Source organism: Mustela putorius, unplaced genomic scaffold, assembly GCF_011764305.1.
Source record: "Mustela putorius furo isolate JIRA1106 unplaced genomic scaffold, ASM1176430v1.1 tig00000242_pilon_pilon_pilon, whole genome shotgun sequence".
In the NCBI taxonomy this organism is placed as follows: Eukaryota; Metazoa; Chordata; class Mammalia; order Carnivora; family Mustelidae; genus Mustela; species Mustela putorius.
In genome coordinates, this window is record NW_025421325.1 from 8,087,116 (window position 1) to 8,112,699 (window position 25,584).

A 25,584-nucleotide genomic window follows, 5' to 3' on the forward strand; every position below is an offset into this window, starting at 1 on the left:
CTCCCCAACTAAAATATAAGAAAAACTTGTCTCCAGTAATTAGCCTAGTCTTTATAGCATAATAGATGTTGCATAGATATTTGATAGTGATTCAAAAGACAGGGAATTATGTACAAACATGTTAAAAGATCAGAAGACATACTCAGTTATAGTGTAGATGAAATGATTAAAGCTTGATTTTTAGGACATTAGCTGTGAAATACAGAGCATAAATTAAACCTGGAAATACTATAGAGAAGTACTGAAAATGTTTGCTGATTGATTAGGGGCCTGTAGGAAGGTGGTAGGGAAGAGGGAGGAGAAGAGAATAACTTTGAGGTTGCTTGGTTAGGGACTGGGAAGATGGTGTATCTTTGACTAATCAATTCAATTAATGTTTGAGTGCTATGAGGCAATATATTGATGTTAATTCATGATGTGGTTTTGGTCTCTGGAGAGAAACTAAGAAGCACAAACCAGTATTTCACGTTTATACTCATGAAAGCCCTTGCTTTCTCTATCTGTAGAGTCGTAGGAGGTTATTCATTAGCTGATTTTAAACTTGCACTAGGGATTGTTTTTTATCTGTAATGTCTGAATGTGTACTGTTTAATAGCATTTGAAAAATACCCTAATGATTTTACCCCCAAATCACAAGACATTGCCTTAACTTCTAAAGTGGCTGGGTTATAGTTTCAGGATAATGGAGAGGGTCTGACAGATTTGGAATCAAACTATAAAGAGTGTATATGAACTTAACAGAGATATGGAGGGTTACCCTGGTGGCTCAGTTCTTGGTTTTGGCTTAGGTCATGATCTTAGGGTCCTGAGATCGAGCCTTGAGTCAGGCTCCATGCTAGACATGAAGTCTCCTTAAGATTCTCTATCTCCCTCTCCTCCTGCCTCTCCCCCCACTCACGAACATGTGCTCTCCCTCTTCTTTCTCCATAAAACAAAGCAACAACCAAATAGAGATATGGAAAAAGTGGTAGAAGGAGCATAAAGCTTTTCTATTTTCTATAAATATCTTCTGTTTTTCTTTCTTTTAGTTATTCCTTATCTTAAAACTTAAAAGAATAGAGAAATACAAAGAGGAGAGCATAAAGCCTTACTTTTTAGAGCAGGGACTGGCATACTTTTTTGTGAAGGGCCATGTAGTAAATATTTTAGACTTTGTGGGACATTTAGTCTGTGTCACTGCTGCTCAACTTGTTGCAGAGTTATGATGTTAGGACCACCATAGATAATAAACAAATGGGCATGTCTTTGTTTCAATTAAAAAAAAAAAAAACCACTGGTAGGCCAGATTTGGCCTAATGCCCTATTTTGCTGACCTCATTCTAGGTAAATGGCAAATTTGGAGTATTTTCTTTCATATGTCTTCCAAGCTCCCATCGTACATAATATACTTTTAATTTTCTTTTCTCACTTAACAACATATTGTTGTAATCCTTTTGTTGTCAACTCAGAAGACTCTGTCTCATTATAGGTTTGCATATTTTGGTTCTTTTAGTTTTTCACTTTTATAAACAGTATTTTAGTGAAATTCCTTGTACACACACATATATTTCTTTTTTTTTTTTTTTTTTTTTTTTTTTAAAGATTTTGTTTATTTATTTATTTGACAGACAGAGATCACAAGTAGGCAGAAAGGCAGGCCGAGAGAGAGGAGGAAGCAGACTCCCTGCTGAGCAGAGAGCCCGATGTGGGGCTCGATCCCAGGACTCTGGGATCATGACCTGAGCCGAAGGCAGAGGCTTTAACCCACTGAGCCACCGAGGCGCCCCACACACATATATTTCTGTACTTTGTTCTTATGGTAACTAGGAGTAGTGTAATGATTGCATTGTATCAAAGTTTATGCATATTTTATTGACATTTTGATTAAAATATTGCTACAAAGGTACCCCATGATATGACAATGGGTCTTTGTTATCTGATATCTGTTCATAGACATGCCATCGTTGATAACTTTTGTTGGGTCTAACTTTTGAAGGTAGGCATTGTCTAGTTGCAGTTTAGTCCCCTAGACTATTAAATTAAAACAATAATCCTAATCCAGCTTTCTTTCTAATTCCTTTTAAAGAAAGAAAGAAGTTTAGAAGACCTACAGTAAACTTGTTCCAGAAGGATTGAATTTATATGAAATGAATCATTTTGTTAGTATTCGTCATAGGTAAATGGTGTTGTGGAAATATTCATCAAAATGTTCTTATATCCAGGGTATTTTGCTGGGAATTTTAGAACCCTGTTATCATTTCTAAAGTTCCATATGAGTCATTACATGTAAGGTCTTAAGTAGCATCAAAGGTAAACCATCTCTTAAGCTCTTGCCTTGTACCATAGATGAGTTTGTTTATTTATTTTTAAGATTTTATTTATTTATTTATTTGAGAGAGAGATTGAGAAAGAGTGAGCATGCATGAGATGGGGGAGGGCCAGAGGAAGGAACAGACTCCCTGTTGAGCAGGGAGCCCAATGTGGGACTCAGTCTTGGGACTCCAGGATCATAACCTTAGCAGAAGACAGTTGCTTAACCAACTGAGCCACCCAGGTGCCCTGTAGATGAGTTTTAAAAATCTTTTTATATAAGATAATTCATATAGTATATATTCTTTTGTACTTTTGCCCAACATTGTTATTGAAATTAATTTTGTTTTGTATAATATTAGTTGGTTCTTTTGTTACTGCATAGTGTTTTGTTATTTGAATATTCTGGTTTTTTTTTTAAACTCTTAGTAAGCATTTCAGTAGTTCCTGGTCTTGGCTATTATAAGTAAAGTTGCTATATACCTTTTTTTCATCTATTTTGAGATTATGAGAGTCCCTGTTTGCTTATATCCTTGGCAGAATTTGACAGTACCTTTTTTTTTTTTTTACATATAGTAATTCTGGTGGGATGTACTATAGCTTATGGTTTTATTTGTATTTCCCTGGTGACTAGTAACGTTGAGCACCTTTTCATGGATTTATTTGACTTTTGGAAATCTTTTGTGAAGTGCTTGTGTACTTTGCTCGTTTTTAAAGAAATTATTATTGTCTTTTATTTGTAAGAATTTCTTATATATTTAAGATAGTAAGTTCCTTGTTGACTGTAGGTATTCTAAATGTATTCTCCCTTCCAAAAGTTTGTCTTTTAATTCTCTTAATGGTGGCTTTCATAAGCACAGATCTTTAATTTTAAAGAAGGCCAGTTTATCAGTGTTTTTTCTTTATGTTGTATTTTGTGGGTTTTTTTCCCCCCGAGAAATCCTTGTCATTAAAGATACTGTGTGATCTTATGAAAGCTTCTAGGAGTGTTTAGGTCTTGTCTATGACCCATTTAGAATTGATTTGTTACGGGTTGAAATAGAAGTCAAGGTTAATTTTGTTTGTATGATTAATCTAGTACCAGTTATTGAAAAATCCCATCTTCTTCCTCCTTAATGCAAAAGTGCCTTTATCTTAAATCTGGTGAGCATATATGTGTGAGTCTGTTTCTGGATGTTCTCTTCTGATTCACTGGTCTGTTCATCTGTGTTTTCCCAGGACTACACTGTCTTGATTAATATATCATTCTAATGAGTCCTAATATTTGGTGGTATTAGTCCTCTGTTAAGATTATGATTATTGGGGCACCTGGGTGGCTCAGTGGGTTAAGCCTCTGCCTTCGGCTCAGGTCATGATCCCAGGGTCCTGGGATCGAGCCCCACATCGGGCTCTCTGCGCTGCAGGGAGCCTGCTTCCTCCTCTCTCTCTGCCTGCCTCTCTGCCTACATGTGATCTCTGTCAGATAAATAAAGAAAAAATCTTAAAAAAAAAAAAAGATTATGATTATTGTTATCTCTCCTCTTTCTTCCTTCTCTTTCTTCCTCCTCTTTAAGAATGTCTCAGCTTTTCTTTGTTCTTTACATTTTCATATAACTGTTAGAATCAACTTCTCAAATTCCATAGAGAGACCTGCTAGAATGGGATTTATTATAGCTGTACATCACTTTATGGAGAATCGATACCTTAACAATATTGAGACTTTCATTTTCATGAACAAGGTATGGTCCTTCTTTAATTCTTTTTGTATATATATGGAATTCTAGACATTTGGTTAGTTCCTACATATTTTGATGATTTTTAATGCTTTTCAAAGTAGTACTTAAAATTATTTCCACTTTTTGGGTAACTATTAAGCAGAGTGTAGTAGATTTTATTTCTTATTTTGTATATCACTTGTGGTGATCTAAATCACTTTAACCTAGTGATCTCTAATTTTGGTTCTTAAAGCCAACTTCTTCTTACATTAATAAAGGTACATTAGTCTTCTTTCACTATTTTTTAAATTGTTTATCTTTTTGAAAAATGACTTTCAACATTTGTGCAACCTTATATTGAAACTGTTATGTTTAAACAGCACATACTTTAAAAAAATGTACCTGACAATAATTGTGTCATTACATCTGTTTACTTTCTATATTTTCCTGATGTATTTAGCCTAAAACTTACCTTCTTATTATCTGTGTCCTTTTTGCTTGCTGCATGTTTTTTGTGTTTCTTTCTTCTTTTTCTTTTTTTTCCCTTTCTTTTAAGCTAAATGATTTTCTTATTCAGTTTTTTTTCTATTAGTGTATTGGTCATATGTTATTTTAGATGTCTTTTGTGGTTGCCTAGGAATTGAAACATGAATATTAGAGTTGTTAACATCTTAAATAAATTGTTTCTTTCACCAGTTCATGGACATGAAAGAACATTACAACACTAATTCCCTTTAATTTCTCTTGCTTTGACTGCTGTTGTATATTTTAACATTATGAAATTTTTGAATTTTAGAAGTCATTATTATAATTGTTACATTCATTATTCTTTTAGATTTACCTGTTGACTTTTGTTTTCTACCTCCCTTGTGTTAAATCAATCTGATACTATTTTCCTTGTCTGAAAAACTCCCTTTAATTTGGGTTGTCTATTGACAATTTCTCTGTTTTGTTTCTCATTGAATGTGCTTATTTTGCTTTTGCTTGAGAGGAAAAATTTTTCCTTTGTCCTCTTTGGTTCTTATTTGGGGGTCTGTGAATCATCCTGACAAAATTGCCAAGAGAAAAGATTTTTTTTTTTTTAATTCATGGATATTTAAGAGAAGTCATAGAAAAATGTGACTCAAGAAAGACTTTAAATTTTGAGGTTTATACCATCTTAATAAGTGAGGATGAAGAGAGAAGGGCATTGAGGGAAAAACAAATGACTTTAAGGAAAGATAAATGGACCCTTAGGAGAATAGATGGGAGATAAGATCGTTTTGAGACAGTGTATCTTTAGGCAGTTTCTTCTCCAGGTGCTCACTTCTAAGTCTCTAGATAATAGGCATATTTCTTTCTTGGTTGCGAAACTTCAGTGGAGAGGACTTGTGACAGATGAATTCTTTTGGGAGACTGTGCTTCTAGGCAGATAATGGGAGTTCAGAAAAAAGACTCTTCACAGTGGTATATTTTGGATACTTACATTTTTATTTTTAAAATATATTTTGGGGTATAGAATTCTTAGCTGCTATTTTTGTTTAGCACTTGATAGAGATTATTGCATTCTTACCTGGCTTCCTCAATCTTATTCTTACTCTTTTGAAGGCATGTAGGTACCCTTACCTCTTCCACTTTCTCCCTCCCTCTGGCTTTTATGATTATTATCCTTTGACAGTTTTATTATGACTAGACTATATATGCTATTCTTCGATCCTCCTTGGCCTTTGTAGCACTTCAACATATGGCTCAATGGCTTTCCCCCCAAATTTTCAAAAAAATATTTCCCATTATCTCTTCAAATGCTGCTCCTTTTGAATTATTTGTCTTTTTTCCTTACTCCAGATACACTCATGTTAGACCTTTTTACCATGTTCCATATATCTGTTTTTTTGGGTCAGATTTTCATCATTTTTCTTACCCTGTGGTTCTGTTTAGTTGTTATTGATTTATTCTTCAGTTAAGTACTTCTTTATTTGAGTTTAATAAGCTGGTAAATCCATTCTTAATTTCATTTTTGTTTTGTTCAGTACTTTAACAGTTTCCAATCTCTACTGGAATTCTTTTTCTTAGAATCTATTGTCATGAACTGGTAACTACATTTTTTTCAATGTTCAGGTATGAAACTTTACTGTCTTATTTGTCTTGCGTTGTCTTCTATTTGGTTTTCAATCCTTTCTTACCTCTCTTTATTCCTGTTAATTGGTGATTGACTGTTTGAAATTATATTTAAAATTACAGGAGTAAAATGTAAGTCTATAGGTAATGATATCCTCGTCTAGGGATTTCCTTTTGTTTTCTGATAACCAGTTAGTCCGGGTGTTGATTATGTTAATTTAGGACTGAGATGATTCAAGGCTAGAGTTTTCAAAATCTTTATATAAGAGTTTGCCTTTCTCCTGTGTTGGTATATCTGTTTCTTTTCTCTTTACCTTGTGAGATTTTGAAATTTTTGTTTAGCTTTTTGGCTCCCTCATAATCTAAGTACCGATCACTATAATGTTATTTGAGTGTCTGTTTTAAGTGTCTATGAGGACTGGTCTTTGCTGTTTCCTAGGGTATACTTGGGTTCCTTCTGTAAGCCTGGATAATCTACTAGGTTCCATATACCTTGACAGCTTATCACATTCAGTTTTTGTCTCGCTAGCTCTGTAAGACTAACTCTGTTTTGCTTTTCTATTTCTGCATCTGAAAAGTAAATGTTTCAATAAAATGTCATGCTGAACATCATCTGTGTGCTTTCTTCTCTAGGATCTTGGCTCCTTAAATCCCGGCTGCCTTGTAAACTGTCTAGTTCCTTAAAAAAGATTAAAACACAAGTATAATCCAGCACTTTTAGTTTTTTCAGATAGCTTGTTGGATGAAAACTAATCTACTATTGCCAGAAGGATAACTTTTTGCTATTATAATCTTCAGTTATTTAGTGTGAAATAAGGGTACTTCATTGGGTATGGTGATAGGAGAGTAAACATCCTTTCCTTCCCCAAATAACAAGATACTTTGACTCTGAGCATTGATTAATCATATATGTTGTGTGTGTATACATTTATTTATTTGACAGTATCCATCTCTTTGTAGGTTGCTTAGCCAAACAATGAAGGATCATCTAGTAAGAGTAGCAAATGAAGCTGAATTTATCCTGAGCAGGCAACGAGCAGAGGATATTCACAGACATGCAGAATTTGAGGTAGGTTAAACATATGGTTGGTGTGAGGAAGTTGCCATTTTTAATGGTAATTGTGGGAAACCGCATGGGTAAAATGGTCTAAGCAAACATATATCATCAAAAAATTAAATACTAATTTTTGAGAGTCATGGGAGATTCTGGGAAGATAGTACACGTTTCTGTAGCCCTCTCTTCTCAACTCCTTTTTATCTACAAGTTGCTCATGGCAGCTTCTGTGTTTGGTTGACCTGATCTTAACCATGTAAGTGGGTTTGGCTCTGGTAGTTTTCCTTTAATGTGAGTTAGTGAAGAACTTCTGCCCTCCCTGGGCAAGGCAGAGCGAGTTAACCAGAAGTGACAACCAAGCAGAAATGAAAATTGCTTTAGTAGAAAAAATATCTTCCAGGTTCTAGGGAGAAGCTGAAACTCAGAGGCATGAAGTTTCTTAACCTTTGAGGTTTGAGACCATGCTATTATTTGTACCTGAGGAAATGAGGGAGAATACAGCTTTCTTTTTGAGTCCTCACAGGGGCAACAAGTGACAGACCCATCGTGGCACCACTGCTTCTCTTGGCAGTTGTGCATGAACATGTGTAATGAACATGAAATCACAGAGGAAATTAATGGTGCGATGGGTATATAAATTACCAAAATTCACACTTAAAGTGAGGTAGAAAATTTGACAAGAACATTTGCTAAGAATTAGAAAAGAAAAAATTAACAAGGACCTTCTGGGTTCTTTAGAAAATGTTAAAAACAGATAATTCAAATGTTGCTGATATTCTCTGGTACCTTAAAAAAGATACACTCCCAGGGTTTTATACAACTGTCACAACATGAAACTCTAGAGGACCAATTTCATTTAAGACTATGGATGCAAAATTCTAACTAAAACTTGAACCAACAATTTAACAACACGATGAAGAATTTTATAGTGTGTCCACTTAGAATTTACTCATGGAATCCAAAGATGGTTTAATGTTAAGATATTTACCCATAAAATAAATTATTATCAACAAATTAAAAATAGAAAAATCATGTGAAGATATCAATAAATATAGAAAGAAGTATATGATAAATTTTAGCAGGCAGCCTTACTGTATATAACAATTTGAATATGATAAAGACTTATTAAACATCATTTTCAATAATTAAAGCCATTTTTATTAAAATCAGGAAAAGAAAAATGATTCCCACTATCACCGTTATATAACATTTTCTGATGTTTTGTAAATGTAAGATATAGTTAATATAAATGGTAGAAAAGAAGAAATAATAATAATTCCAGATAGCTAATGCTATAGGAAAAGTTGAGAGATTCTTGAAAATTTTTCTACCAGAATTAATAGGGACTTCAGTCAAATTATTGGACATAAGATGTTGTACATAAGCAATGAATCATGGAACACTGCATCAAAAACCAATGATGTATTTTATGTGACTAACATAGCACAATTCAAAAAAGATAAATATGCAAAAAAATAATATATGTTTGATGAATAGCAAGCAATAGTCACTAAGAATGGAAATCATTAATACAGTCTGTAGTTAAGAAAAATCCTATTTTGGGTCAAATTCTATAAGAATGCACAGATACTATTTGGAACAAAACTATAAAAGCTTAATACAAAACAAAATATAAGCTACTGGAAATTCATTCTATGCTGGGTTTTATATGTTGCTCTGTGTGTGTGTATGTGTGAAGGGAACAGACAGAATCACTCTTTTTTATTTTGAAATAAATTGATACTTAAAAGTCATAAGAGTGCTATAAGAACTCTTGTTCACCCCTCTTCTAGATTCTGTGATTCTTAAAGTTTTATTACTTTAGTTTTTAAAGTTCTTTTATTTTTTATTAATTATTTTTATTAACATATAATATATTATTTGCCCCAGGGGTACAGGTCTGTGAATCGTCAGGCTTACACATTTCATAGCACTCATATCACTTACCCTCCCCAATGTCCATATATTACTTTACTCTTCTCCCTCTTTTTTGTTCTTTTGATCTTCTTTTGTTCTAGTGATCTTCTGTTTTTAATTTCTTCAGTGAAAATTTCCTATGCATGTTCTCTGTTTTAATTCTGCACAGTTCTGTATATTCTACACATTATTACATCAGAAAATTAATGTTGGTTATAACCAGTATAAGTGGTTATTATTTAATCTACAGGCTTATTCATGTTTTCTGCATAATGTCCTTTATAGTCAAAATGAGATGATTTTAATGTCACAAAAATGTCAGTTTTTCTCACATACATAAATTCAGTGCAATATCCATTACTATACCATTCATTAGAAAAACAGTGGAGTAATTTGACACTTAAATATCCATTTCAAAATGTCCAGATATTAAATACTTCCAAATTATATATTCAGATATCCAAATATCCAGATAAAATGGGAAAATAAATGCTTTTATACAGCTGTGAGATTTATGAAAAGAGAATATTGAAGATGTACTTGCCTTTCCAGATATTCAGTACTAATTAATGCTATAAAAGATAGCATATACAAAAAAAAAAATTCTTCCCTATAGAATAAGGAAAAAGACATGAACGATGACACTATATTTTAGGAAAATATTTGGAAAGCTATAAAAATGGAACTAAGGCATATGAGGGAAATTTCTAACCAAGACAGGCACTTAGAAACTGTAAGGCACATAACTAGAGGTGCCTCCACAGGGTGCGGCCCAGATTAAAGATGGCGCCAGCTTGCCGTCTCTTCCGGCCAACAAGGCGCCAATTTCACAGTTTGGGTTCCTGAAACCTATGGCATTTCCTCCTCTCGCCCGACACGCCTTACCCAGCAACTGCTACTTGGCATAATCTTATTGGCTCTTCCCCATCTGTCCTCACTTCCCTTCTGCTGCTCTATATAAGGTGTGCTCCCGCACAATAAAGTGAGATCCTGCTTCGACAGACCTCCCGAGCCTGGTGTCGTTCCTCTGCGTGTTCCGGGTTTGCGACACTCGCCATCCCGCTCAGCCCCTAGTGGGGGTCTCTGGCCGGCCCGGCGACGCGCCCCACAACAAACTGTGAAAGTAAACAGCTGTTACTATAGATAACATTAACCTGAGGAAAGATATCAACAATATGTAAAGATATAATGGAGTGTGGAAAGACTTAGATTAATATGTTCACTATATTAATAATTTTTATGAAATGATGAGCAAAAAATAACCCAAGAACATATACTCAAGAGGATTTGAATAGGAATTTCACTGAAGAATGTAAGTAACCAGTAACATATAAAATGATACTCAAAAACACAAATATTAAAGGAAATGCCAATTTCAGAAATCATGATCTTTCACTTCTCTGTTCTCATATTGGGATAAAGTAGAGTGATAAGTAAATAGGGTGATGTACTGCTAAAGGAGATAGGGGAGATGGAGAGTGATATTTTTTTAGATGTATAGTAGAAATGTACATTTTAAGTGTTAAAATAAGGCATTATGGCCATACGTATTTTGATAATTATATAGATGCACACAAATACTCATTTAGACTCAATCTATCTTTTGGAAATAAAACATGCTAGTATATAAGGATATACAAAGAAGGCTCTTTATTGCACATTGTTTATAAACTCTAACAGATAAAACTGAGGAAAAAGAGAAGGAAAAGTCTCTATGACAAAGAACAAAACAAAACAAAACAACCCAGTAGTTTCTCAAAGAATAGGAGGTTGGTCAATTATGAAAAAATTATGTGATCAATGGCTTATTTTTTTAAATAAGAGCTTTATTCATGTCAATCTTGAAAAATTTCATATTACAATTTGCAGCCTGTTACGAAAGCTGAGGACATTAGTCCTCTCATATTTTTTTCTTCACTTACCAGTTTTAAAAGTTATACTTTAATTTTGATATTGTCTCAATGTACAACATTCATGTTTTACAGACAATTCTTTTTTTTTTTTTTTTTTTTAAGATTTTCTTTATTTATTTGGCAGTGATTACAAGTAGGCAGAGAGGCAGGCAGAGAGAGAGAGGAGGAAGCAGGCTCATTGCCGAGCAGAGAGCCCATTTCGGGGCTCAATCCCAGGACCCTGAGATCATGACCTGAGCTGAAGACAGAGGCTTTAACCCACTGAGCCACCCAGGTGCCCCTACAGTCACAATTCTGATAGTACTTGAGTGATTGAAAATATTTAAAATGAATCAGTACCCCCTTTTATTAGTCATAGTTTATTAAATCTAGGCTTCTTTATTTTTTAATTTATTTACTTTTAAAGATTTAATTTTATTAAATTTATTTATTAATTTATTTGACACAGAGAGAGAGAGAAAGAGTGCAAACAATACAGGGGGAGTGGCAGGCAGAGGGAGAAGCAGGCTCCCCCTGAGCAGAGCACTTGATGTAGGGCCTGATTCCAGGATCCTGTGATCTTGACCTGAACTGAAGGCAGACGCTTAACAGGCTGAGCCACCAAGGGGCCCCTGGGCTCCTTCTTTAGACTCAATTCATGTTTGGCTAGGTTTCCTCATTTTTTCACCCTACAAGGGTTCATGTGTGCTGTACACTGAACATTTTTTCATGTTTAAGAACATTTGCCTTCTCTCTTTTTTTCAAAATTTTTTATTAATTAATTTATTTTCAGAATAACAGTATTCATTATTTTTTCACCACACCCAGTGCTCCATGCAATCTGTGCCCTCTATAATACCCACCACCTGGTACCCCAACCTCCCACCCCCCCCGCCAGTTCAAACCCTTCAGATTGTTTTTCAGAGTCCATAGTCTCTCATGATTCACCTCCCTTTCCAGTTTACCCCAACTCCCTTCTCCTCTCTAACACCCCTTGTCCTCCTTGATATTTGTTATTCTCCACAAATAAGTGAAACCTTATGATAATTGACTCTCTCTGCTTGACTAATTTCACTCAGCATAATCTCTTCCAGTCCCGTCCATGTTGCTACAAAAGTTGGGTATTCATCCTTTTTGATGGTGCCTTCTCTCTTTATAGTTGAATGACATCCTGATGAGTTTACTGTTCTTGGCTAACACATGCAATCCTATAGAATTTTGTAGACATTCCTTCTTTGTCTTCTGGCTTTAAATGTCCTTTCAGAGGAATTTGAGATCAGTTTGATATTAGCCCTCAATCGATTATTTGCTTCTATTCTGTCTGAGATTTCTTTATTTGCCCATGAAGTTCATCTCCATAACGGCAGTATGATTCAGTATTGAACATCATTTATCAAATTTTCCTGGAACGTGGTATTTTGTTATTATTTGCAAATTCACATTTTTCTTTCAGGTCTTGAATTTAAATTTTGAAATATATTTTTTAAGGTTTTTAAAAATTTATTTATTTGAAAGAGAGAGTAGAGCTAGCAAGAGATAACATGAGTCAGCGGAAGGGGCAGAGAGAGAGGTAGAAGTGGACTCCCCCACTGAGCAGGGCATCTGGTGTGGGGCTTGATCTCAGGACCCTGAGATCATGACCTGAGCAGAAGGCAGGCGCTTAACAACCGAGCCAGGGCATCCTTGAAATATTTTTTCAATTTTATTTTCTTCTTCTTTAGTTAACAACACACTCCATGTCAGATATATCTTTTTGTCTTTCATATCTATCCATCAGTTATTTCTTGTTGTACCTTCTTTGATCTCTAGCCATCAGCAATTAAATTTTTAGTGTTTCATTTTGTTTGTAATGCCTGATGTTTGTAGTTTATTAGTCTCTAATGATTTTTTTTTTTTTTTAAGATTTCATTTATTTATTTGACAGAAAGAGCCAGAGGGAATGGCAGAGAGAGAGGGAGAAGCAGGCTCCCCGCTGAACAGGGAGGCTGATGCTGGGCGCCATCCCAGGGCCCTGAGATCATGACCAGAGCTGAAGGCAGACTTAACCATCTGAGTCACCCAGGTGCCCCCAAAATGAAAATACTCTTGAGAATAGAAAGAAAAGAACAAAGGAATAAGCAAAAGATGTTCAGTATTGTCCACATCTTCAGACAAAATAACTTCCAATTTCAAAGCTTTTTTATAGATCCAGCTATGATATGCTCAATAAGAAAATAAAATTCATCCTTGTAACAGTATAAAGACTGGCTAATACCTCTCTCTGTTTTATTTTTATTTTTTTTTAAAGATTTTGTTTATTTATTTGACAGGCAGAGATCATAAGTAGGCAGAGAGGCAGGCAGAGAGAGAGGGGGAAGCAGGCTCCCTGCTGAGCAGAGAGCCCTATGAGGGGCTCCATCCCAGGACCCTGAGATCATGACCTGAGCCCATGACAGAAGCTTTAAACCACTGAGCCACCCAGGTACCCTCTCTGTTTTATTCTACCACACAAGTGGGCAACCATGATAATGAGAGAGGTTTTTTTTTTCCTTTCTCCTAATGATTATGTTTTGTTCTTTATTTAGGTCTTTAACTTTTCTCTTTATTTTATTCACTTATTTTAACTATTATTATTATTTTTTGTATTTAAGTTAAATTTTTGTTGGGTTGTTCATTAGAAGAAGGTAGTCATAGGGTATTTCTTTTTTTTGCCATATTCTCTTAGGATTCATTGTCATTTGTATAGAATCTTTCAGTTTTATATAAAAATTTTATTATTAGGTCATTTTTAATGTATTCATTGATTGGTGATATATTTTTGCATCACTACATGCTCTTACTTTTCATTTTGTTCATTCTTAGAATGTTTTGTCCAGATAATCTGTTGGTTTAGACAAACAGACTATCTTAATCACTTCTTCCTTTCTCTCTAGTGTTGGTAAAGCTAATTTTTTCCCTTTTGGAACTACAGTTTGATCTTTGCAATTTGATATTTGCCCAATATTGTAAAGCTTATTGTGAAGAGAGGGAGAGAGATCTTTGAAATAGATGAAGAGGCTTTCTTAGCACACCTAAGGTTTGCTTTCTTTTGTAGGATTTTAAGTATCTTCTTCCAGGTTTGTTCCATTTTATTAGAAGCTATGGATAGTTCTCATCAGGGAAAAATGTGCTTAGGTTTTGAATCATAATCCATCATTTCAGAAAATAATCTCGAGTCTACTTCTGCCCTGGGAAATTAGTCTTATATTTTTGCCTCCTTGCTTCATCAGTTTTTGCACTGTAGATTTTTCTAGCATCTTCAATTAGAAGATGCAAGGAATAGTGATATGTGCTCAGTTTGTTTCTCTCCATATGTGAAGGTGTTAGGAAAAATTCTCAGAATTTTTGTCAACATAACAGTATTGCTTTGGGCACATGGGGCATGGTTAAGAGCTAAACTTTGCTGCACCCTTAGCTCTAATTCTAATATGCTTATTTTCTTCATGACAACCAATTATTTAATGTTTGGTGTTTTATGTTATGTTCTTTTTGTTGCTTGGTTATTTTTATTAAATTTTTTGTTAAAAAATATTTTTTGTTTGCAAATTTTTTAGGAATTGAAGGAAGAAAAATTTTTAATTGCCATTTCTGCCTACCATTCTGTCCTAGAACTTACTCCTTAGTGTCCTTTCTAATTGGTTTTGGAGAAGTTATGGTATAACTCTGGGTTAAGATTGTAGTTCCTTCTTTTAATTCATTCTTTTAAAACAATTTTTAGATGTGATGTTAGTGGTGTTATATGTGTTCTTATAGGTATGAATGAGAGACAATGAGGAAGGAGAAAATATGGAATTGAAAAGAGGAAAAATACTTAAACACTGTGTTATGCAAGAGATTGAGATCATTGGACCAAAACAGTGTGTGTGCACATGTGCATGCACACAGTTCAGATGAGGGATAATGGTAACAACAGTAGCTCATTATGCAAGAGTCCTTATGTTGTGTGAGGAACTTTATGGGTGCTTTGTAGATTTTAACTAATTTAATCTTCACAGTAAAACCCTGAGGTAGAACTGTTATATCTCATTTTATAAATGAGAAAACAGCATAAAAAGGAGTTACAACTAGAATCCAGATCAAGACAATTTATCTCTGAAATCTATGTATTTGGCTCACATTTTATTAGATTTCTATAGAATGAATAAATAGGATTTAATCTTTGTCAAACACAGCAGCTTTATTCTGAGCTATTTAGTTTCATGCTTTATCTGGTACAGTTTTTCATTTAAATCTTTATCATCTTGCTATGAGATTTGCAATATAGTATAGTAATATTATAAAGCATGATAATAAAATACCAAAATAAAAACAAATATTTCTAAACAAATTTTGTTACTTAAATTTTTAATAGAGAATATATTTGTTCAACTGTTCCATATGAGATTCACTTTTAAGAGACCAAACGTGTATTTTTTATATACTTGTCTTTTATTTTCATAGAAAAATAATTCCCTTTGTTTATATCAAAAACCCAATTAATAGAGGCATACTCATATTTAATATATTTCTAACTATATTGCTCTAAAATCTTAAAATATTCCATATGATGCATATTTTTTCCTAGACAGCTTATATTCTAAAGGTTATCTATATTCAGCCTTGAATTCATGCTATGCAGCTTTTAATGATATATCTGAACTTTATCTACTGCTTATTACTTCCTTCCGCAAAAAAGAGATGTTGTTGGGGGCGCCTGGGTGGCTCAGTGGGTTAAAGCCTCTGCCTTCGGCTCAGGTCATGATCCCGGGGTCCTGGGATTGAGCCCTGCATCGGGCTCTCTGCTCAGCAGGGAACCTGCTTCCCCTCCTCTCTCTGCCTGCTTCTCTGCCTGCTTGTGTTCTCTGTCAAATAAACAAATAAATAAATCTTAAAAAAAAAAAAGAGAGATGTTGTTATGTATTTAATATACCATTTTTAGTTGTAAAATAGCTGACTTGTTTGATTTATTATCAGGGAATTGGTGACAGTGTAGATCTGAAATACACATCTCTTTGGATCATTACCTGATTATCATTGGAGTGGGATATCTTTGACATTTTCTGATTTTGATTTATGTAGAAGTTCTTTTTTTTTTTTTAAAGATTTTATTTATTTATTTGACAGACAGAGATCACAGGTAGGCAGAGAGGCAGGCAGAGAGAGAGGAGGAAGCAGGCTCCCTGCGGAGCAGAGAGCCCGATGTGGGGCTCGATCCCAGGACCCCGGGATCATGATCTGAGCCGAAGGCAGAGGCTTTAACCCACTGAGCCACCCAGGCGCCCCTATGTAGATGTTCTTTATGTGTCATGACATCATTGATTAGGTATACATCTTAATTTTTTTCTTAATCTTACAGCTGTAAATGGAATGTTTATTAAAAACTATGTTGTGTAAAACATTGGGCCCTGTTTTGTAAATATGGTATATATATTGAGTGTACACAGTTTACCATATTTTTTATTAAGTTTTGTTTATCAAATTAGTTTATTTAAACTCATGACATAGCATAGCTATAAAACTTGTAATCAAGATTTTATGTAACAATTTAATTTTTAGGCAGCCGTGGAAGTTAAAATCCACTTTAATAAGAATTTCTTAATATCTTTTTGGCTGATATCCCTTTGAGTTTAATGGACTGTACAGTAGAACTTACTCACTTAGCTTCAATGAAACTGCAAACTAGTGGCCAGTCAGCTTATTCGAAACAATAAAAAGATGTTGTTATGAGAAAAGGACCATGAAAAAACTTGGTTAATTCTTAATATAGCAATCTACACGTTTTTTTAGATGAAAGATTTAAATATATTTTCATACTAGTGAACAAACTATTTTTCAATAAAATAGTGAATTTTTTTTTTTGGCCAGTTAAATACTTTGAAGATTTTAAAAATTAATAAATAGTTCTGTGGTATCACATATTTATGCCCATTCCAAGGATAAAATAAATCCTTTTAATAGTCTTTTGAGGTAAATATTGTTATTATCATCACCGAGCTTTTATAGATAAGGAAACCTGAAGCACAGAGAGGTTAAGTGGTTTGTTCTAGGTCATACAGCTAATATGTAATAAAGCTAGGGTTTGAATTCATGTCAGCTACAACAAAGTTATGACTGCTTTGCTTTGTGGCCTCTCTAACATCATCTGTTAGATGATTCATTACACATTTTCTCATTTCAGCACCACAACAGATCTGTGAAATATGTAGGCTAGATTGAGAAAATGTGATTTGGTCTTGATCACATGGCTAGGAAATTGATGATTTTGAGCCAGAGCCCAGGTCTTGTAACAGGGTAGTCTTGTGTTCCCATATCATTGGATGATTTCATGGCATCATTGAAGTGTTTGTTGTTGAAATAATATACTATTCAACATATGCATGACAGTTCTGAAAGAATATGAAACATATTTAAAAATGTAATATTAGAGACTTAAACTAACAATTTAAAGGTTAATTATGGTAAGTTATCCAATTTATCTTTTTAATTTTTTTATCTTTGCATTTTTTTGGGTTGATGGTCATTTTCTTTATTTGAAGTAATGTTTATTTTTCTAATTATAAAAGTGATAAAGTGATATGTGTTTATTATAGAAACCTTAGAAAATAATGAAAAATAAAATGAAATATTATTCATTGTGTGGTTTTAACATCTGTTTATCTCATTTGTTTTCTTTTAACTTTAACTTTAAAAATTACAGACTTTATAAGAGGTTGCAGAAGTATTCAAGAAGTCCCACATACCTGTCATCTTTTTAAAATACACATATAATGACTTAGCTACTGAAAGTTACCATTCACCAAATTACACTCCCAAGGAGATTTTAAAATATTTAACATTATCTATTGACAAATACTTTCGTTTCTTCCCTATACTATTATAAATAATGTTGCCATAAACATAGGGGTATACATATCCTTTGAATTCATGATTTTCATTTTTTTTGAGTAAATATCCACTAGTGGAATTACTGGATATTATGTTATTTCTATTTTTAATATTTTAAAAACCTCCATACTGTTTTCCTCAGTAGCTGTATCAATTTGTATTCACATCAACAGTGCCTGCAGGTTCCTTTTTCTTCATATTCTTGTCAATACTACTTTTGGTCTTGTCTTTTTTATTTTAGCTATTCTGATAGGTGTAAGGGGATATATCATTGTGATTTTGGTTTGTGTTTTCCTTATGATTAGCGATGTTGAGCATTGTTTCATGTGTCTATTGGCTGTCTGTATGTCTTCTTTGGAAAAATGTCTATTCAGATTTTCTGCCCATTTTATACTCAGATTTCTTTCTTTCTCTCTTTCTTTTTTTTGTATTGAGTTGAGTAAGTTCTTTATATAGTTTGGATATTAACTCCTTATTGGACATAACATTTGCAAATATCTTCTCCCTTTCAGAAGGTTGCCTTTTTTTTTTTTTTAATTGATGATTTCTTTATCTGTGTGAAAACTTACTTTGGTGTAATCCCAATAGTTTATTTTTGCTTTTGTTTCCCTTGTCTTCGGAGACATACCTAGAAAAACGTTGCTAAGACCAATGTGAGAGAAATTATCACATGTGTTCTCTTCTGGGAGTTTTATGGTTTCAGGTTTTACTTATAGGTCTTTAATCCATTTTGATTTTATTTTTGTTTATGATGTAAGATAATAGTCCAGTTTCATTCTTTTGCATGAGGCTGTCCAGTTTTCCCAATATCATTTATTGAAGAGATTGTCTTTTCCCCACTGTATATTCTTGCCTCCTTTGTCATAGATTAATTGATCCTATACGCACGAGTTTATTTCTGGGCTTGCTCTTCTGCTCCATAGATATGTGTGTCTCTTTGTGCCAGTACCATGCTGTTTTGATTACTACAGCTTTGTAGCATATCTTGAAATCCGGGATTGTGATACCTCCAGCTTTGCTATTCTTTATTGAGGTGGCTTTGGCTCTTGGGGTCTTTTGTGTACCATACAAATCTTAGTATTATTTGTTCTAGTTCTGTGAAAAATGCTTTTAGTATTTTGATAAGGATTGCATTGAATTCTTAGATTGTGTTGGGTAGTACGGACATTTTAGCAGTGTGTGTTCTTCCAATCCATGAGCATGGAATATCTTTTTCCATTGGTGTCACCTTGAATTTCTTTTATCAGATTTTTAGTTTTTGGAGCACAGGTCTTTTACCTCCTTGGTTAGTTTTATTCCAACGAGTTTTATTCTTTTTGATGCACTTGTAAATGGGATTGTTTTCTTAATTTCTCTTTCTGTTACTTTGTTATTAGTGTAGAGAAGTGCTACCGATCTCTGGGTATTAATTTTGTATGCTAAAGCTTCACTGAATTTACTTATTGATCTCTATTACCATCAGTTTGTATTCACTTCTCCCTATGTCCTACCTTCTGGAAAGTGGTTGGTTTTCTGTTCCCAGAATTGCTGCTCTTCTCTTCTCTCTCCTTTTGAGTTTGTAGGTGTTTAGAATGATTAGATAACTATCTAGCTGGACTTTTGGGACCTGATGATATTTAGGTGTCCTCCTCCTCTGCAATCTTGCTGCTCATTTCTGCTGTTTTAAACACTAGCAGTTTGCCTCTCCTTGAGTCATACAAAATAAGTTGAATTAAAAATTTTTCTTTCTTAATGATAAAAAATAGACTAGGTAAAGTATCATTGTAGAATGATGGGCTTTGTTAATGAGTACGTTTCTATACTTTTTTTGACATGAATGGGTAAACTTTGGTTTTAGTCGAGAAGAGATTCGTGATACAAAGCCGTTTTGAAGACCTTCTATTGATACTATCACATCTGTTCCTATACTTGTTACATTGCACAAATAATTTTTGCTTTGGCTCATTGATGTCCCCAATACTATCACTGTAGTATAGTTTACTAGTATTAGTTATGTAGAATCCCTTTAAAAGCAATTTTTACAAATGTGAACGTATATGAAGTACCTTTATAGTTACTAATTCTTCCATATTTTCTTGAAGATAGTGAATCTTAGTAAACTTGAAATTTTGCTTTCACCTACCAGGGAATGCTATTGCAGTTCTTGAAGTTATATTGTGACTGAAAAATTTAACTTCTTTGATTTTACTTTCTACTTTGGTACATTTGTTGTGCTCTAAATTAAAGCCATGATTTAACCACAAACTGGCGTTTTTGTGGATATAAATAAATATTACCACTGACCTCTAGTTAGTGAGATGTTTAGATGAAGCCGTTTCCTTCTCATTGGGTACTGTACTGAAACATTCATTCAATTTTTCCCTTATGGCTTTTATTTTACGACTAGAAGTTATTTGTGAGATAATTCTTTGAAAATAGTGGTCTGTCTGTGGTCATGAAGTCCCCTTTAGGGAAGTATTTAGCTCTCAGTCTTGGAGATAGAAGTGTAAACTTAGCCTTATTAATAGCATATGTTAGCCAACTGAGCTGACATTGCATTAAGGAGAGTTTTAAAAATGTAGCTCTAATAAACAAGGGCCTCTTTTTCTTTTAATTAATGTATATACATCTTCCTCTCACATTATTGATACATGAAGATAGATTATCATAAAGAATACAATATTTGAAAAAAAGAAAATATAATATTTGTTCTTTTTTGCCTTATTTAGGGTCAAAGTAATGTAAATAATATATAAAGGTTAGCTCTAATTGTTTGAAAAAGAGAGAAGTGGGAAATTGGATAGACCTTTTGACTTGTATTTACGACTTGTTATCAAAAGCTGGGCTAGACTATGGCTTTTTCTTTAAAGGTTTTTATTTATTTATTTGATGGACAGAGATCACAAGTAGGCAGAGAGACAGGCAGAAAGAGAGAGAGAGGAGGAAGCAGACTCCCTGCTGAGCAGAGAGCCCAATGGGAGGCTCAATGCCAGGACCCTGGGATCATGACCTGAGCCGAAGGCAGAGGATTTAACCACTGAGCCACCCAGGCACCCCTAGACTATGGCTTTTTCTGTGAATGGGAAATGTTCTAAACATAAATCTTCAAAATTTTAAAACAAACTTTCTGTTTCAACTCTGCTTTTGAGGATTGTTTCCCCCCATTTCTTAGTCCAGATTTATTATCTTCAGCTTCATTACTTGTATGTCAAACTGTGACTTCTCCTCTGATTGTCAGAGCCACATGGAATTATCTATTCTTTACCTTCACTTAGAAGTTTCTTAGAAATATTCCCATTTTTCGTGGAGAATTTCCCAAACTCAAATATTTCCCAGGCATCTATCTCCTCCTTTTTTGCCCATCTGAGTAAATATCAGCTCCATGTACTTACTTTGTCACATGAGTCACCAATCCCCTAATTTTTTTTACCCCAACATTTCATATCCATCATCAAGTTCTATATATTTTACCTCTAAAAATCTGTAATCAGTACTTTTATTTCTGATGTATCACACATCTGTAGTCCAGAACACCTGAGGTATAGTAATCTCTTATCTGGTCTTTTTTTATGCCACCAATGTTTCCTTCATTTTCTACAGAATAGCCAGAGTAGTCATTCTGAAACATTAGAATGTTTATGCTGATTATTCATAAAACCATCCAGTGCTTTCCTGTTGCACTTACGAGAAAGCCTATTATCCTTCATCTTTTCCAGAAGACTGTATAATCTCTCTTACCTATCATTCCCACATCATTTCAGTACTGTACTGTTTTTACTTTATTCTGTAGTCACAATACCCTTCATTCATCCTCACTACTACTACTACTACTACTACTTCTTCTTCTTCTTCTTCTTCTTCTTCTTTAAAGATTTTATTTATTTAGGAGGGAGAGAGCATGAGTGGGGAAAGGGGTAGAGGGAAAGGTAGAGGTAGAATCTCAAAGCAGACTCTGCTTTGGTCACAGAGCCTAGCATGGGGCTGTCTCACAACCCTGAGATCATGACTTGAGCCGAAACCAAGAGTCAGGTGCTTAAATGACTGAGCCACCCAGGTGCACTTATTCATCTTGACTTCTACTCATCTTTCAGATTTACCCTTAAATGTCATTTTTACACAAAAGCCTTCTTTGCTGTCATCCTCTACTCACACCAACCATCTAATGTGAGTCTAAATTATGTTTTTGTTAATAATTTCTCACAGTATATACTAATTGTTTGCAATTATATATTTACTTGTGTGATTATTTGTTTTTTACTGTTCTGTGTGCTTCCTGAAGGTACAGATCTGTATATATACATAGTACCTGGCACATTGCCTTACACATAGTAGGTACTCCGTAAATAGTTAATAAATAAATGCTCTTGATAACCTACACATTTGGTTTCTTTTTCTTTTTCTTTTTTCTGCTTAAAAGTGGAATTCTGGTTTTTATGGAAACATAAAGGATTAAATGCAGTGAAAAAGGCCAGTGCAGAAATATGTTCTACCTGTTATCAGCAAAAGTATAGGACATAATAATATCTCAAATTACTATAATTGGTGGCTTTTAAATTAGTTTTGAGTTCTTCAGTCCAAAATTTGCTTATTATACTAGAAATGAAGGAGTAGGCAATTTGAACTATAAAATACAGGTTAGCATACTTCATATTAAAAAATTGCAAGGAGCATTGTTGTCTATATTCTTTGAGTTTCTCTTTGGTGTTTAAGGGTAACCTAAATTTGACACTATGTTAATACTACTATAGCGGGAACATGGACTTAGAAAACATGTTCAGGGGGCGCCTGGGTGGCTCAGTGGGTTAAGCCGCTGTCTTCGGCTCAGGTCATGATCTCAGGGTCCTGGGATCGAGTCCCGCATCGGGCTCTCTGCTCAGCGGGAAGCCTGCTTCCCTCTCTCTCTGCCTGCCTCTCCATCTACTTGTGATTTCTCTCTGTCAAATAAATAAATAAAATCTTAAAAAAAAAAAAACACATGTTCAGATTCTAGGCTGCACAGTTGATTAATTGGAAAGTCTTGGGAAATATTCATTGAACCTCTATGAGTCTTCTTTTCTTTCTATAAAATAGATATACACACTTAATAAAAAGTGTGTTGTGGAGATTAAGATTTTATATTTTGGGTTTTTTTTTCAATTAGCATTAATTGTGCCTCGGTAACCCTCATGGGCTATGACATTGCCACTGCACAAAGCTATATATTTTGCGTTTTTAATGTAATTTTATCATATAAATATTTTACTCATAAATGTACTGATATATTTATGTAGACATACAAACTTAATATTGTATATACATAGTGTTTAAGATATTTTCTATAAATATATTTATGTATGATATATAAATATAAACAAATATATTTAATATTCATCTAGGTATATATTTATTTATATTTTATTTTTATGTTTATATATTATATATAAATTTATATTTATATTAAATCTAGTATTTACACAAAATGATGTTTTTATATAAAGATAATTTAATTTTATAATGTGGGTTAAAATAGTTATGTTCATCAGCTATTTGAATTTGGATTAGTTTGTGTTTCAAATAATCTTGGTGCTATGTAGATTTTAATTTAAATTAAGAAACTCAAACTTACAGAATTTCTTATTCTAATTTCTGATCCTGTACCTTTTTGTTTGTTTTGTTTTTCCTTCCTGTTATGAAATGCTGGTTTAGAATATAGATAGGAATACATTTCCTTGCAAGAACCATTATTCAAGTAATATTGTTGATGCTCTTTTTGAAAATGAGTTTCCTAGTATTATAGTAAAATATGTTTTACTAAATGCTATTTAAGGATGAAGGGTTTAAATAGTATTTGTGATATCATTGTTAATAGTATCTAATTTGTAGTATTCTTTTATTTGAACTCACTGTTAGAGATAACTATATAAACAAATTGAAACTTCAGGTAATCTTCCAGTTCTTTATGTTGATAGTATTGTCTTTGTATTTAAGAATGATTAATTAAGTCTTTTTGTTTAAGTCATGGAAACCGTTTCAGCTGACTGTGTAACATAACTGCAGACCATATATTTGTCTCATGATTTCTTCCATCAAAGCATGAAGAAGTGAATTATTGAAAAGATAAAAATAAATTTGTTTGCTTTCTGTCAGAGTTCATATCCACAGCCAACCTTGATAGAAGACCAGAATGATTTAGACAAGTTTGCTTTGGAGATTCATAACATATGCTTGCTGGACAGAATTGAGTTATCTCTGCTCTGGAGAGTAAGTTATTGTAGCAGGAGCTGACAGAGATGAAGATAACTGAGGGAAATTCAATTACCTTTTAGTGTTTTCTTTCTAATAGGATTCTTAATGTGAAAAAGATCCTTAGATGATGCGCCTCTGTTTCTTGTGAGATCTGCCTTGATACCTGTTTCCAGAATACCATGAACTTTTCAGTTCCAGACCTTCAATAAGTATGAAATAGGCAGCTCACTGTTAAAGAGTAGTTTTGATTGAAACATCTTATTTTTACTTAATGTCATTGGTGATCTTTATAATCATTGACTACTCTCTGTGGTTTTCTTTAACAAAGTGTATAGTGTTTTGTATGAGATTATTATTTAATATGTTGGGAGCTTTCCCCCACCCTCCCTCTCAATTGACCTTTTTGGGAGCGTGTTATAGCATCTCAGTGGTGATATATTGATATTTTTCTGTCTAATTATCATAGACTGAGTCTTGGCAACCTTGTTTCAAAGTGCTGTTAGAATTTTCAAGCTTCCATTTTCACTTTCCTCTGTCATTGTGCCAACCTTTTGCTTGAATGGTGTCTTTACTTGCACACCCCCTGACACTTTTCAGTTTCTTGCAGCATGGCTTCCCTCCTTTCCATCTCCAATCCTAGAACAAATCAGTTAAAAATGTTCTCTTGCATTTTATTAGTGATCTAATTATGCTGTCCAGTGGCTGCTTTTCAGTTTTTATCCCTTTTGGTCTCTGTGTCATTTGACATTGATGACCAAGACTTACATTTTGAAGTTTTTTTTTTGTTTGTTTGTTTGTTTTTTTTGGTTGACTTTCTTACCTCACGCTTGTCTGATCAGCTTTTTACTTCTCATGGTTCTTGCAGTTTCACTTTTTTCTCCATTTCTTATTCCTGTTTCAAAAGTATAGGTCTTCTACAAGAATACCTCTTGGTACTTTTAACTATGTGCTCTTTTAGCAATCTCGTAATGTTACTATTATCTAAAACCTCCATAGAGAAGACAAGGCATTAAATATATTTTTAAAAATTTTGTATTTAGTAGTTTCTGTAGGTATTTTAAAATGTAAAAAGGGTGAGAAGGAAGGAGCATAGTGAAAAGTCCTCTAACCATGTCCTCATCCTTCTAGGAAACCATTGCTAGTTTCTTATCTATCTTCTGAGTTTCTTCATATACATGTATAAAAATAGGAATATATATGCTTATTTTCTTATACAAATACAAACACATGTATAATGTTCTATATCTTGGTTTTTAAACTTAATATTATTTTGGTGAATCTTTTTTACGTCTATCAGCAACATATGTCTGTTTCCTAATAGTGTGTAATCAGACTTTTAGACTTCTGTCATTTTCGTAGATTGTCCACAGTAGTTGATAGTTTTTATTTTTATTTTTTCCTGATGTTTTAGCTTATGTTTCTGCTTTTTATGAATGAGGTTGATTAGTTTGTAGCCATATGTCTTTCTGAGAACATATCCTTTACCTATTCTGTTGAATTTTTTTTTTCTTACTAATTTGTAGAAGTTCTACATGTATTAAAGAATCAGCTCCTT

General features: G+C 33.6%; 1 protein-coding gene and 1 pseudogene across 2 annotated transcripts in view; one reads left to right on the forward strand and one right to left on the reverse strand.

Annotated features, from left to right (window-relative positions):
- Positions 1–25,584, forward strand: part of LRBA (LPS responsive beige-like anchor protein) — a 734,202-nt gene that overhangs the window by 308,116 nt on the left and 400,502 nt on the right. For both annotated transcript variants that reach the window (XM_013059156.2, XM_004758045.3), the window contains exon 36: positions 7,041–7,149. In XM_013059156.2, the coding sequence (XP_012914610.2) occupies positions 7,041–7,149 (109 nt within the window). The remainder of the gene's footprint in view (positions 1–7,040; positions 7,150–25,584) is intronic.
- On the reverse strand, positions 22,838–23,000 carry LOC123391576 (annotated as a pseudogene).